Here is a 13,561-nt window from a genome sequence, read left to right on the forward strand (position 1 = left end):
GTACAATATGCAGAAGGTGTGGCTCATTAGTGTTCATAAGTATCCCGCTCTGTATCTTTATTTGTCCACACAGCTGTTGGAACTCATGCAGGTAACACTATTTATATCATTAATACTGTTTCCCTACTTTGTTCTTTTCAGATTCTGAATCTGAGCTTGATTTAAAATTTGATATTATAAGCACCATTAACGTACTCTTTAACACAACGCTAATGTGTATTTTTTTGTCTAAAAAAATCTGTCAAATTGAAAGGGGTGAAATGGTGAATGTATCTGCCTCGCAATGTCATATTTAAGTTTAAGTTCATTTCATTTTCTATAGCTTTCCTCTTGTCGTGTGTTTTTGCAACAGGAATTTGCAAATTAAAAACAACAACAGCCAAATATTTTGCACTGAAACTGGGCCACATCATTTTTGTAGCACAGGTTAGTGAGAAAACATCATCAGAAATGACGGACTATTATGGGTCCCATTGTTTTAAATAAATCAAATACACACCTCTCATTGATCCATGCTTGAAAATCTGCGGAAAACTACTTGTAAACAGGAGATGACGGCATATTTACACACATATTTACTGCTGGTTTATTCTCACGGGATTGGTATTACCTGGGGAAATTGTTCCGGACCTTTTTACCACAGGTAAAATTTGCGGAATCTTTAATGACAACGTCCAGTAATAGTTACTGACATGGCACAATCGGACTGGACTAAAATGACTGAAAATTTCTGGTAATAATTACTTTACCTTCACGTCCTCATATAAAACGAATCCCGTCCGAATAGGGCTAAAGACTGAGACAGTTAACCTTTTGAGCAATACAACACTGGACTAGAGTAACCGACTGAGCCTTTGCAAAGGCAAAAAGTGCTACGCATTAATGATACAATAATAAAATAATAATATTTATAAATGTGTGTTTTCAAACTTCAGGTAAAAGGACACTGCTGGAATAACAGTTTGAAGCAAAACCCAAGATCTTCATTCATCTTTGCCTGATAACCAACATTGGAGCAAAGTTCTTCTCAGGAAATAAAACACAGGTTTTGAAACCATGGCTGAAAACACATCAGACACTGGCACAGATGAATCCTTGGACAGTGAGGATATGACTATAGAGGAATGTATTTTGCACCTACACGACACCATTTCACCATATGTGCAACAAAACCCAACGTCCACCAACACTCAACTCTTCTGTATGTTGGCCCTGTTGAATGCTTATGTTCCTGAGTCCTACCTCCTGCTGCCTGACTGTCAGCAGATCCTTGGACCACCTGATCCCATCCATGGAGGGCCCCCATTTGAAGAAAGAATGAAGCCTTTTACCATCTTCATCAACACATCTAATCCAAGCCCTGGACACATAAGTTTCATTCACCAAATGTTTGCACAGGCTGCTGTTGAGGTTCTCCGCAGTTTTCAAATTTCAATGAGTGATACAGTGAAGGAACTGATGGTCAAACTTTGTGGAAATGAGGTCCAAACATATATCATCCCGTTCATCAAAGATTTGCTGACAAAAAGAGAAATGGGAGCTAATTGTCAGGACAAGTTTTCAAGAATGATTTTAGATATACTTGAACGTGAACGTTTTCATGACGCTCTGTCAGTCTTGATGACTGCATCAAACAAATTTCACCTTAACCCCATTTACCCCCAAGCTGTTGCCCGCCTCAATTACATTGCAAGAGAACTATCTGACTACAGAAGAGCTGAAACATGGGCAAATAAAGCAATTGAAAGAGCTCCAGGTAGCTCTTACATGGCTGACACTCTTGGGCAGATTCACAAAAATCGTTTGATGAAGACTTCCAGGAAAAGTAACAACATTGTAAACACTGCAGACAGGGCCTTTGCGGCTTTTGAAGATGTGGAGAGGAAAGCTGAGAATGAAGAGGGCCAAGAGATGGTTGGAGAAGGTACCGTAAACACTTCCACTTCATTCAACAATAGAGGCCTCTTTGGGTTCATTCAAGTAGCAAAGATAGCCTATGAAAAATGTAACGCACAACAACGTGAGCATTTAATCCAAAATAAGAACATGAAAGTGGAAGCCATCTTTTCATTCTTTAGCTGGTATTTAACTTACTCCAAGCCTGACATGAAAACTTTAGAGCCATCTTACTTCTGGAAAGATGTCTCTCGTTGTTATGAATACTTCACAACAGAAACAGCAGCTGAATCCACCAGCTTCTCAGGCCTTCTCGACTGTTTAAACCATGGCCTTTTCACATCAAGGGGAAAACGTGCTGGGTTTCTGGAAGTTTCAAAAACCACGATTGAGTTAGAAGAGATCCAAGGTGCTCTTAAAGCCTTATATGAGGGAGATGTTAATGACATCAGAGTCGCAGAGAGGTACATCCTCTCTAACATCATCTTGAGCAACAGGATGCCTGATTCTCCTCAGCTCACACCGGTGAGAGAACTCCAAGCCATAATCCAGAGTTTCTTGAGTGCAGAATTGCGGCGTAGAAGTCCTGAGTTTTACCTTCTGGTTCTGCTGCTGTTTTGGCCGGAGGAACAGCCTCCTGTGGTGCAAAGCAAGGATGATGAAGAAGTTGGACAACCGGACACAGATGATGACAATTCAGAAGATACAACCTGGGAGGATACTGAAATAAATGAGGAACCAGCAGCAAACGCAGAGGCTGAACAACTGCCTCCTGACCTCAACCTCCTTGATTCCAACCTCCAACAGTATGTTACTTTCATGGAGACGGCGTTTGAGAGAGCCGGATATGCCAAGTACCTTCGAGGCCGTTACCTTTTGCCTCTGTTTTTTCTGGGAAAAGGCACTGGACTGTGCAAATGGATCCACAAATCAACACTGGATGCAATTGTGGAAGAAAATGTGGATGCTGAGCTTGTTGGTGCGCAAGGTAACATAACAAAAAGGATTAATGACATGTGGATCAATGGTAAAGTTTGGCTTCTCCCCAAAATCCGAGATATCCTTCTCCCCATCAGGGTAGAACCCCTCATTGGGCCACTGCTGAAAGAAGAACCAGTGCTTGTTTGTGTTGGAGGACAGAGAATAAAGGCAATGTTAAACAATGTTGGACCAGATGCTTCAGTCATGAGTTTCTATCTTGGCTTCAACATTCAGGGTCTTGTCGTCTTCAAAGCAGGATCGGAAGCACTAGTTGTCCCATGACACGCCAGCCTACAGTTGCTCTGTTTTAAACCAAAATGGCAAAATTACCACCATTGCTACCTGTAGCTTCAGACTCAAACATTGACAATGTTGTAATTTGTGAATTATTATTATTTTTTGAGGTGAATGGGTATACTTATCATGATTGACAATGTCTTTTAACTGTTAAGCATTTTGTACCATCATTAAGAAAAGTGCTGCATAAATAAAGTTTATTATCATTATCTAAACCAAGTAGCTTTGCATTTAAAATATTAACCGTATCATACTTTTGATGTAATGCTTGGAGTGACATTTGCTTGAATAAAGTACAATTAACATGGAGAATAAAATCGTGTATGTCAAGCATAGATAAATATCTGTTTTGATGATGATGTTTCATATTTACAAATATATCAAGGCAAGAGGTATATTGGTATATTCTGTCTTTGTGTCCTGTTAGAAAAATGAGATCTTAGAAGTTTTTATTCTTCTGTTCAAATTATGAATGGGAATGCATGCTAATGGGCATTAGAAATTCAAGATATCAAGTATGGTAATGAGGACTAATTTGTGTTAAGTTTCTGTTAGGTCATTACTGAAAAATACAAATAATAAGATGTGTAAAGCATAATAGTTTAAATATATATAAATAATAAATATAAAATAATTAAAATACAGTACATACAAAGTGGAATAAAAATGATATGTGCCATGACACAGATTAAGATCCAAAATAAATTTCTTCTACAAAACAAAACGTATGTTTGTATGTATAACAACTATTATTTTATTCATATTTAAAACGCCAGCACTGAACTTGCTTGTCGCTCTGCGCTGTCAATTTAAAAAAACAGGTGAATTAAAGGGCAAAGACAAAACTACATTTTAACGGTGAATGCAGTGGAACGGGAGGATTTCCGAGGTTCCGTGAAGGGAGCATTTTCCCCGCATCCACCTACCAGCTTCAGCTAACAACACCGAGACAGAGAGCTGTGTTCGAGGGAGATGTCGACGCGTTGTTCTCCGGTGAATGTCGAAAACGCCAGATGAGAATCGAAGTGTCCGCACAGTGAAACGTCTGTCCCGGGACTCCTGAAGGATCCGGAACTGTTTTTGGGTGTAAGAGCTAGGGGAGCTAACCCCGGCTAACCGCAGACTGACAGGTGCACCATCCGCGGAGTTCAGATTTGAGACGTTTAAGCCTCGCCTTCTTGTCCGGATTAGGAGTTTTACACCTGGAAACAAGAGTTTCATCTTGGTACAAAGGCATTTTATACACGTATACTATCAAGGTAAGAGCCGTTACATATATATATTTTTGTTGTTGTTGTGGTCTGGTTGTATGAGGCATTGGCACACGCCGAGCGCGCGGCCGTTACCGAGAACCAGCGTTGGACCTGGACGCTCGCCCTCAGTTACAAAATGGCTGCTAACAGGGGCAGAAAAGAACACAGCTTTTTGCCCGTTTTAAAGACATAACAGTAATAATTTCTGCGGGAAATATTCACAAAGGATGAGGCTAATGTCTTATATTCAAGGTAATAAGTCACATTGCATTTTACTATGTGTATTTGCCACTAATGGCGCTTTTCCACAATACAGTTCTAGCATGACTCAGTTTGACTTGATTTATTTTTAATTTTTTTTGCTTTTCCATTCGGGATAGTAGGGCTTATTTTGGTACCTGCTCTGGCGAGGTTCCAAGCGAGCTGAGCCGATACTAAAATGTGACGTCAACAGACTGATTGACTGATTGGTCAGAGAGTGTTGTCGCTGGAAGAGACAGGAGCGCGACGTCCGACGCAAGAATCAAATCGAACAATGCCAAACTGTAGATCAATTAAAAAGACTTAAAAATCCTAAAAACGTGCGTTAATCTACAACATTTAGCACTGATTCACGATCAAAACGTTCAAAATTGTTGTAAACTGCATCACAATCCATAAGAAAAATCAGAAATTCAAATGGTTCTATTTTGGTGACTTCAGTGCTAGAAAGGTTTGGATTTAACGTAAACATTGAAACTTCGCAGAATGAGGCAGCATGTGACCAGCAACTCCTGAGCCCCTGCGCGTTAAAATCGCTGATTTTGTCTATGGACTATAGTGCGGGAGAGTGGGTGGTTTACAAATGGCAGTTTCCCATTGAAAAAGACTGTTTAATAGCGAGATAAAACAGTGAACATTTTGTGTGGTTGATAATGGGCCAATACCTTAACCACACTTTAAATAACTCAAACAGTGTTAAACAGTGTGTTTCTATAGTTAGTATTTGCTTCATCAGCAGAGTGCAGCTATTATAGAATATTGTGTTTAATTACTTTTATGAGTTAGTGTAATTGTTCTCAGAGCAGCGTCACATGCCTTTGTTGTATATAAATACTTGGAAACCACCCACTGGTGATGAACTGTGTCACGTACACAACACAGAGCAGGTGACGTGGAGGTCAAAGGCGGTTTTCAACAAAATGATTTGACTCTGAAACTTCAGGTTGTTTTTACTTTCATTTCTTCCCTTCGTGACTGATTTACTGGAAGAGTGATAACAGTCTGAAATGGACAGAGGAAGCAGTCAAACATGTGCTGACAACATAGCTGAAATAAATCAAGTGTTGCTCATTTCCTTTCGAAAAGGGTTAAATAAGGCGCAGCTCACTTTGCAAGTTCAAGCAATGTTGACAAATAAGGTAATGGACAAATCCGCTCTGAATAATAATGCAATAACAATAGTTATGGTAATAATGTAAGCAAGCTCAGCCGAATAAAAGGTGACATCAATGGATGTCAAAGTTTTTTTTGTTACATTAAGCACAAAACACGTCCACTACATATCTCTGCCAACCAATTTTATAAACATTGCAATAAACTTGTGGCTTAGAAAACAGTCAGCAGTGATGCCCAAACGTTTCCTTTTAGGGCCAAACTTGGTAGTGGGTCGTGCCAGGATCCTTGTTTCTGTAATTAGGGTCCGAGCCACGAATGGCAGGGGCCGAAAATGGCTCCCGGCACGGATTGAATTTGTGCGAGGAACCTATTGTTATCCTTCAGATTATTATTATATCGATGGCTTTGCAGTTATTTTTGAGTGGGTTAACATGCATAAAAATGCTTGAAACTTTGCATGGAGGTCAGGGCCGGGCGAAAATGCGATATTGGCATAGTTCCCGGACCATGCATTGCTCAAGGGCTCATTAGCGCCCCCTAACGTGAAAACAGAGGCAAAATTTAGTTCCACCGAATTTCCCGGAAACTTGGTGGGAAGATGTTATAGACCAAGACGAACAAAAAAGTTGACAGTAACCATGGCCTCAACTCAACAGGAAGTTGGCCTTTTTTAATTTTGGCATCCATTTTGGCGATTTTTTGCACCCTAATCTTTAAAGAACTCTTGCCTTTGATAGGCTAGTGTACATGCCGAGTTTGAATTAACAGACGGACAGACGGACATCTGTTCCTTGAAGAAAGGGGTTGGGACGTATACGTTTTACTCTGTTCCAGACACAGTTGTCTTCCTTTCTTTTGTTCAAAGTCATCAAAGATGAAAATTCTTGCCTGTGATTGCCAAAGTGTTGCACGCCAAAAAAAACGGAGCCACCTTCACCTGAAAACAAACCATCAAGCAATATGCTGCGGTGTTGACGGAGTTGTTTTCGTGGGTATGTCTACGTCCTTGTGATGCATGCAGAGATCCTGTGCTCTGCTACATGCGCACAACATAGCTTACACACTGTGGTTTTCCTGTTGTCGACAGGCCTCACGGGCAACGCAAAATATTTCCACACCGGGGTTTGAGTTCCCGCGATGTGTTGCCCAAATCCGCAGTTGCCACGGTTACTGGATTAGTCTTAGCTTTGGGCTAGCTCGGTTTTTCCCTCTTTGGCAGGCCTGCAGGACGTCACATTGGGGTCGTGGTTAAATCCTCAATTCCACCTTGATGATCGCAACATCATTTCGAGCAATATTCGAGACCCCCTTTCCAAATGTGTTTATCTTCAAAACCTAACAAACCTGTTTTAAAGCAACCTTTGCATGTATTTTTTTTTTATTTTCTTCCAGAAAGCTGACATCTGCAGGAGGAAACCTACAGCCTCTTTTACTTCTCCACCTTCGTTTTCCTCTATTCTATTGTTCACTCTTTTGTAATTCCCTCATTTCACTCTCTCTGTTTGCTGTCCCTGCTCTTCCCTCTCATCTCCCACCCTCGAGAAACGCTGCTGACATGGCCTCGGCCAACTCTGAGTCCAGCGTCCTGCAGGAGGAGCTCACCTGCCCCGTGTGTCTGGACCTCTTCCGTGACCCCCACTTGCTTCCCTGCGGCCACAACTTCTGCAAAACCTGCCTCAATCACCTCAAGCGGCAAGCAGAGCGGGGTCGCCTGCGCTGCCCAGAGTGCCGCGACAGCCACCGGTGCAGCACCAGCTTTCAGAAGAATTTCAAACTAGCCAATATCGCTGACGACTACCGCCAGAGGCGTAGAGCAACCACTGCTGCCGCGACACGTTTGAAGTCCAGGGAATCGCCGTTGTCTTTTGTGGCGGCGCAGAAATCGGGGAGTGTCTTTTCTGTTCCGTGTGATTACTGCCCCTCAGTGGCCACCGAGGCACCGTCATCCTCTTCTGCTTCTCACAGTGGAGGGGACGAAACTGCTGCTGCTGCTGCTGCCGCCGCCGTGTCGCAATTTGCGGTCAAGACATGCCTGAAATGCGAGGTGTCCATGTGCCAGGAGCACGTGAAGCCGCACCTGGAGCTACCGGCGTTCTGTGAGCATCCGCTAATGGACCCCATAGACGACTTCTGGAAGAGGAAGTGCCTGGCGCATGATGAAATATACAGGTAGGGTGCATCAGCATTCGTGAACAACTCTGTTCTTCCATTTTATTCGGAACGGAACCGCTCAATTTAAAATGAGAAATCGACTTTTGCACAGATTTGTCAACTGCATAGTCCAACCACTTTCCTGCTAGCTGTTAGCCATTTTCTAGCACCCTCTAGTGTTAAGGCCTCTTCCGTGTGTATTACAGCTTCAATTATTCTTTCTCCTCTTTTGAAGGAAAATGAATGGCATATTTGAGTGTTGAGGAAACTCAAAACCTTACCAAACTTACTTGAATTTACCTTTTATATTGGCCATACCACAAAACTGAGTACACACACACACAGAACTGTTTTATTGGTCAAATTTGATTCATAGATGATGATGTCCTGAATAATTGTTTGTTTTTCGGTTGATGTTTGTTGTCTGTTTTTAGTATTTGAATCCGCTGTTGTTTATTATTATTGTTGGCACTTCTAGCTGCCTGTTTGTAACTAGTTGTTGCATTTTAGAACCAAGAACAGGTTTTTCTAGAGAAGACGCCTTGTCTGAATAAACCTGTGTAGATAAAGGTTAAATTAAAAAATAAACACACTTGGAAGCAGGATTGTAAAAACTGTGTGGATGTGTAAATGCTTGTTCTGTTTTTTTGTATGTTTTTGAAGACGGAAAGAGTTATTTCCGTAGTACAGGTGTGTAGCAGCAGTTTCAAGCTTTGTTTTTTTTTAAATTCACATCCAGATACTACTGCATGGACTGCAAAGTGTGCGTGTGCAACGCCTGCACCATAGAAGGAGACCACTCGGGACACACGATGAAGACACTGAAGAACACGATGAAAGATCTCAAGGTACTTTTACTACTCTGTGGAATATAGAGGAAGAAACTGCGACTGAGTCTGTGGTTGAAATATTTTGAGGTTTTGAACCGAAAGAAAAACGTGTAATATTTGAGGTGGTCGTGCTCTGAAATGAACTCATTGGTTGTTTTTTTTGCTCACACAAAATCCTGAGATGCATCTGGAATCCTAATGAATGACTGCAGTTTCGTTGTGTGCTGTGTGTGTGTGTGTGTGTGTGAGCGAGAGAGAGAGAGAGAGAGAGAGAGAGAGAGTGAATGGATGAGTCACATGACTTCCACAGTAGCCTTCCTCTGAGAGGATTTCAGCTGGTTACTGTGGACATATGGTTTTATATCCTTTATACTCATGTTTATTTATCATATTGATTGTGCACAGGTTTCTCTCTCAGTCTTGCTATCCATGAGATACTGTTTTTTTTTTTTTTGTTTTTTTAAATGAATGGAGAAAATAACAATATTGTATGAGATATTTCAGTTTCAGTTGCAGTTGGGTGCTTCCACGTACAATCAATATTCACCTTGAATGTTCTTGGTGCCATTTGGTGACATTTGTGCTCTCAATAATTCAGTTTTTCATGTATTTTACATCATATTTCCTTATAATTTCAAGAAAACCTTCAAGCCAGAACCCTACATTCAGTACTTTGTAGAGAAAATGGATATACATTGTTGATAAAACTATTGAAATATGTTAATATAATAATTATAATAATTACTTAAAAGTATATTTTCCTATTAAAATAGACACTATTATGTTTGATGGTGCCCATTTTATTGGCGAGTTTCTGTTTTAAAGAAATACTATATGGGTATTAAGGATTTTCCCATCCATACCAGCATCACGGACATTTTCCTGTGAATATTGTGTATTACATTATATTTAAAAATTCGATAAAATAGCATATTAAGGCAAAAAAAAAAAAGATCCATAAAATATATATAAAAAAGTGACCTTTTCCAAGTCATTCCAAGTGGCGAGATTGCAGTTATCTGCTATAGGTACAGTTGTAATGAATCACAGTGGATTCTGCTCTTTAAAATGTGTTTCCCCGTCATGTTCACCAGGGAATTCTGGACAAACAGCTGTACAGAGTTGAGAGGAAGTTCAGTCTGGCAGAGAAAAAACTCCAGGAGCAGAGGCAGAAGGAGAGACAGAACAAGGTAGACACGGTTATTTATTATGTTTTTGTTTTCGTCAGAAAATGATGAAAAATGTTGATCAAACCTGGAAATGATGAGGTTTTCAAATGTCTTGTTTTGTCCACAACACAAAAACGGAATCGGTTTGAATGATTTCTTTGTTCTTAGTTTGAGAAGGATATTGCACAGTGTCTGTTTGGTTGAGCGAAGTTGACTGTTTCCCCTTCCTCTGTTTCCTCTACGTCACTTTCCACGTCCAGAAGTTCTTGGACGACTCGGAGCAGTGCTTGAACAACCTGGGTGACGAGATGGAGGCCAAGGTGCTCGGCTTCGTCACCAGGTTGCGAGACTGCACGCGCACCCACGGCGACACCAACGGCCTGGCCATCCAGAAGAACATCTTCAGGATCTGCCAGGACCAGGCTCGCCTCCAGGAGGCCCGCTGTGGCATCGAGAGCCTCATGCAGGAGAGCGACCCTTTCCGCTTCATCCAGGTGAGGTTATTCTTCAAATAGAAGTCTGGTTTGCGAGCCAACTTTGGCCCCCGGGCCCTACTTTGGGCAACCCTGGTGTGAGATATACATGGCCCTGCTTTGGGATGGGCATGAGATGATGTTCTCAAATGTCTTGTAAGTTGGTTAAAAAAACAAAACTATTCACTATTAAATAAAGTAAACTATTAGTGTAGTTTTTGTTTTTAATTCATATTTTGCACAAAATGTGTCCAAACATCTCATATTTGTCTTTATTTCAGGCTTACAAGACGACGGGAAAACAGTAAGTTCTGCTTTTATATTTACTTTCAGCACTCAATGATGAGAAAATAGTGTGTTGTCAATTTTCCCCCATAAATGATTTATTTCCAAAAGCTTGTCGTATTTTTATCAACATTTTAAGCTGCGAGCGGTGTTTGTTATGACATTTTTGCTTGAAAAAGACTCAGAAACGATAGATTTCTGTGTTTATTTGCACAGAAAATGATGCATCCGTGTTTTTACAATGTTTTTGCATGTTTATTTTTCTTTCTTTCTTTCTTTGTTTTCAGGTGCCGCAGGCAGTTACGGAAAAATATGTTCTACCCAGAATACGTGGACATGGAGACGGAGGTTCTCGGCGCAATGATGGATGACGAAATGACGAAATTTCTCAACGAGGATCTTCATCGCCACATTGTTGCTGCCTTAAATGACATGTGTAAGTATCGATATCATAATCAATAATCAATAGCTTTCTTTCTAAATGTTTCTAAAACATCTTTTTTTCTTCCCGTGCACACGTCAGGCGATCTGACGGATCGTGAGGAGGAGGAGCAGGAGGACAACGAAGAAGACGCCGGGGAGGAGGAGGAGGACGAGGACGAGGACGACCTCAGCGACAGCAGCGAGGACGAGATGAGGAGCGAGGGTGAGGAAGAGGAGGAGGAGGAGGAGGAGGACGAGGAGGAGGAAGGACACGACCAGAGCGATGGGGCGGACGACCTGTACAGTCCAGAGGAGGAGGTGGAGAGTGAGGACGAAGAAGACGAGGACAGAGAGGAGGACGAGGAGGAGGAGGAGGAGGGAGGAAGAGGAGTTTAACGGATTGTTTATATATATATTTTTTACACCTTTTGCAGCACTTTGAATTTGATACGTACCTGTTCTACGACGCCTGATGAACACTTTGAATGTACCACATAAACGGCACAGGACCCATAATCTCGTCTGATTCCCCCCGTGACGCTGCCTGCGTGAATCTCATGCTTAAACCTGCTTCACGTACTGCTGAATGTACAGTAATTAAGGTGCTTTATCTTCTTAGGTATTTACGTACGGAGACGAATGTGCGGCGAGCGGAAGAACTCAAACACTGTGCGGCCGGATCTTCTGCCACTTGAGGAAAATGCGTAGAGAACGTGAGCTTGTTGACTTTACAGCACGCGCTCGTGTGACTTGATTTGTGTATCTGAACAATTTTCTCGAAATTTAAATGATAATACCAGTGCGTACCCAGAAAAATGTCAGCTATCTTTGACTTACCCAGTTTTCCGTCACCATAAAAAGCCTTTTTTTGGATCAGAATCTGCGAAAACGGGTCAAAGCTTTGACCTAAAATGTATAAACTTCAAGGTATAGTTCAGGTTTTTTGAGGTGGTACTGCGCACTTGCAGAATCAAATCGCGGCGACAACATGGCTGCCACTGCAAATATTAGCCACTTAACAAAAGAACTTAGAAAATCTACGTCAGCCTAAGTCTGTCTTTTTCTTAGGGGCATGTTTTTTTTTCAAATTTATCTGATCATTACACTGTCTTTTCCATCTGGAAAGTGAAGTTTATGTTGCTTTGTGGATCTTTTATCTTTACGCCCTGCACCACAGTCCATTGAGAAAATGTTAAAAAAAAATTTTAGCTTGGAAGACACAGGAGCTGCTGGTCAACTGCTCTATCTTCTGGTAAGTTTGTGTCACCAAGGTAAATCCAACGACAGATTTTAAACACCCGAGTTACACGTGACACATTTGAGTTCACTGATGGAGGCGACTCCTGTGTGCTGTAATGCTAAATCGCTGTTTTTCTCTATGGAATTTGGTGCAGTGAGTGAGCGGTTTACCACGCGACTCAAGCTTCGGTTCACTGACCACCAGTGTCCAGTGTCCCCGCGAGATAAAATCAGCTATTTTCTCAACAGGCTTTGGTGCAGGTTTAGTTTCCAGTGTGGAAATGCTGTTTAACATCGAGATGAAGAGGTTCACCTTTTGTGAAGTGGCTAAAATCGTTTTTTCCCAGCAACCCCCCCTGAACTATCCCCTTTTTGTACTTGAACGAGTCCCTTCTTGTGCGTATGTGTTGATGTGATTGCCTCCTCCCATCAGCGCTCGTGCTCAACATCGCAAGCCAAAGAGTGAAGACATTTCCATAAGTGCATGGTCATATTTAAAAAGTTTGTTTGCATGACATGTAATCGACAACGGGATGACTTTGCTTTTTTCATTATTACCCCCATGGTTCTTTCTACGCAGCTAATGCATCATTTCAAAAAGATATGTCCAAATATTCCTATGCACTCTGTTCATATACAGTATATTATTCTTACAATGTCAGAATTTTTGCACTTTACTACAAAAAGAAGAAGAAGAAGAAGCAGCAGCGACGTGGAGCCTGACGACATTGAATGTTGAAGTTTTATTTTGATAGGAGTGGATCTGTGCGATGAAAACAGTTACTACATAAAAACAACGCCTGTTGAAATGTACCACCTGGTGTATTTGGTTATTTTTTCTAAATGATTACAGTTTTAAATCATGAAAAACACTAATATAAACATACTCTCACACACACACAGTGTTTAGATTGGTGTACGTGTAAGGTATCAAAGAGTAATTTGTAATTCAAGTTATTTGTCAATTCATGTGAATAGAATCTACATAGAAATCTTTACTGCACTGTTCTACAGAGTTTAATATGTTTTTATGGAGAAAAGCTCATTATTTAAGTATTGTTTTTAGGGTTATGTTATCAGAACTCTAAAAAACCAAGATATTTAAAATGCAAAAAGATGGAAAACAAGACAACGTAACGTGGAGGTTTTCACAATATTTGTAAAAAAACTATTAGATGAAAAATTAC

General features: G+C 41.0%; 1 protein-coding gene across 3 annotated transcripts; it reads left to right on the plus strand.

The window, feature by feature from the left end:
* The first annotated feature begins 4,033 nt into the window (after window positions 1–4,033).
* zgc:92594 (uncharacterized protein LOC436996 homolog) lies at window positions 4,034–13,187 on the plus strand. Of its 3 annotated transcripts, none has more exons than XM_058626069.1 (8): window positions 4,034–4,433; window positions 7,197–7,973; window positions 8,695–8,803; window positions 9,880–9,975; window positions 10,218–10,448; window positions 10,709–10,731; window positions 11,000–11,148; window positions 11,236–13,187. In XM_058626069.1, exons 2-8 carry the CDS (start codon window positions 7,360–7,362, stop codon window positions 11,529–11,531), a joined length of 1,518 nt encoding a protein of 505 aa, XP_058482052.1. In that variant the 5' UTR covers window positions 4,034–4,433; window positions 7,197–7,359; the 3' UTR covers window positions 11,532–13,187. The 3 variants fall into 3 exon arrangements, with proteins under 3 accessions (XP_058482052.1, XP_058482050.1, XP_058482051.1); XM_058626067.1 differs by having other exon boundaries at window positions 4,037–4,433; window positions 10,215–10,448; XM_058626068.1 differs by lacking the exon at window positions 4,034–4,433 and adding an exon at window positions 4,484–6,796 and having other exon boundaries at window positions 10,215–10,448.
* The last annotated feature ends 374 nt before the right edge of the window (window positions 13,188–13,561 follow it).

This window comes from Solea solea, chromosome 3 (assembly GCF_958295425.1).
Source record: "Solea solea chromosome 3, fSolSol10.1, whole genome shotgun sequence".
NCBI classification, from domain to species: Eukaryota; Metazoa; Chordata; class Actinopteri; order Pleuronectiformes; family Soleidae; genus Solea; species Solea solea.

What these genes read in the sequence shown, in the direction of transcription:
- zgc:92594 (XM_058626067.1), top strand. Translation starts at nt 7,360, where the DNA reads ATGGCCTCGGCCAACTCTGAGTCCAGCGTCCTGCAGGAGGAGCTCACC. An exon ending in AGAAGGAGAGACAGAACAAG is followed by an intron (nt 9,976 to 10,214) that starts GTAGACACGGTT and finishes TTCCACGTCCAG; the next exon opens with AAGTTCTTGGACGACTCGGA. An exon ending in ACCCTTTCCGCTTCATCCAG is followed by an intron (nt 10,449 to 10,708) that starts GTGAGGTTATTC and finishes TCTTTATTTCAG; the next exon opens with GCTTACAAGACGACGGGAAA.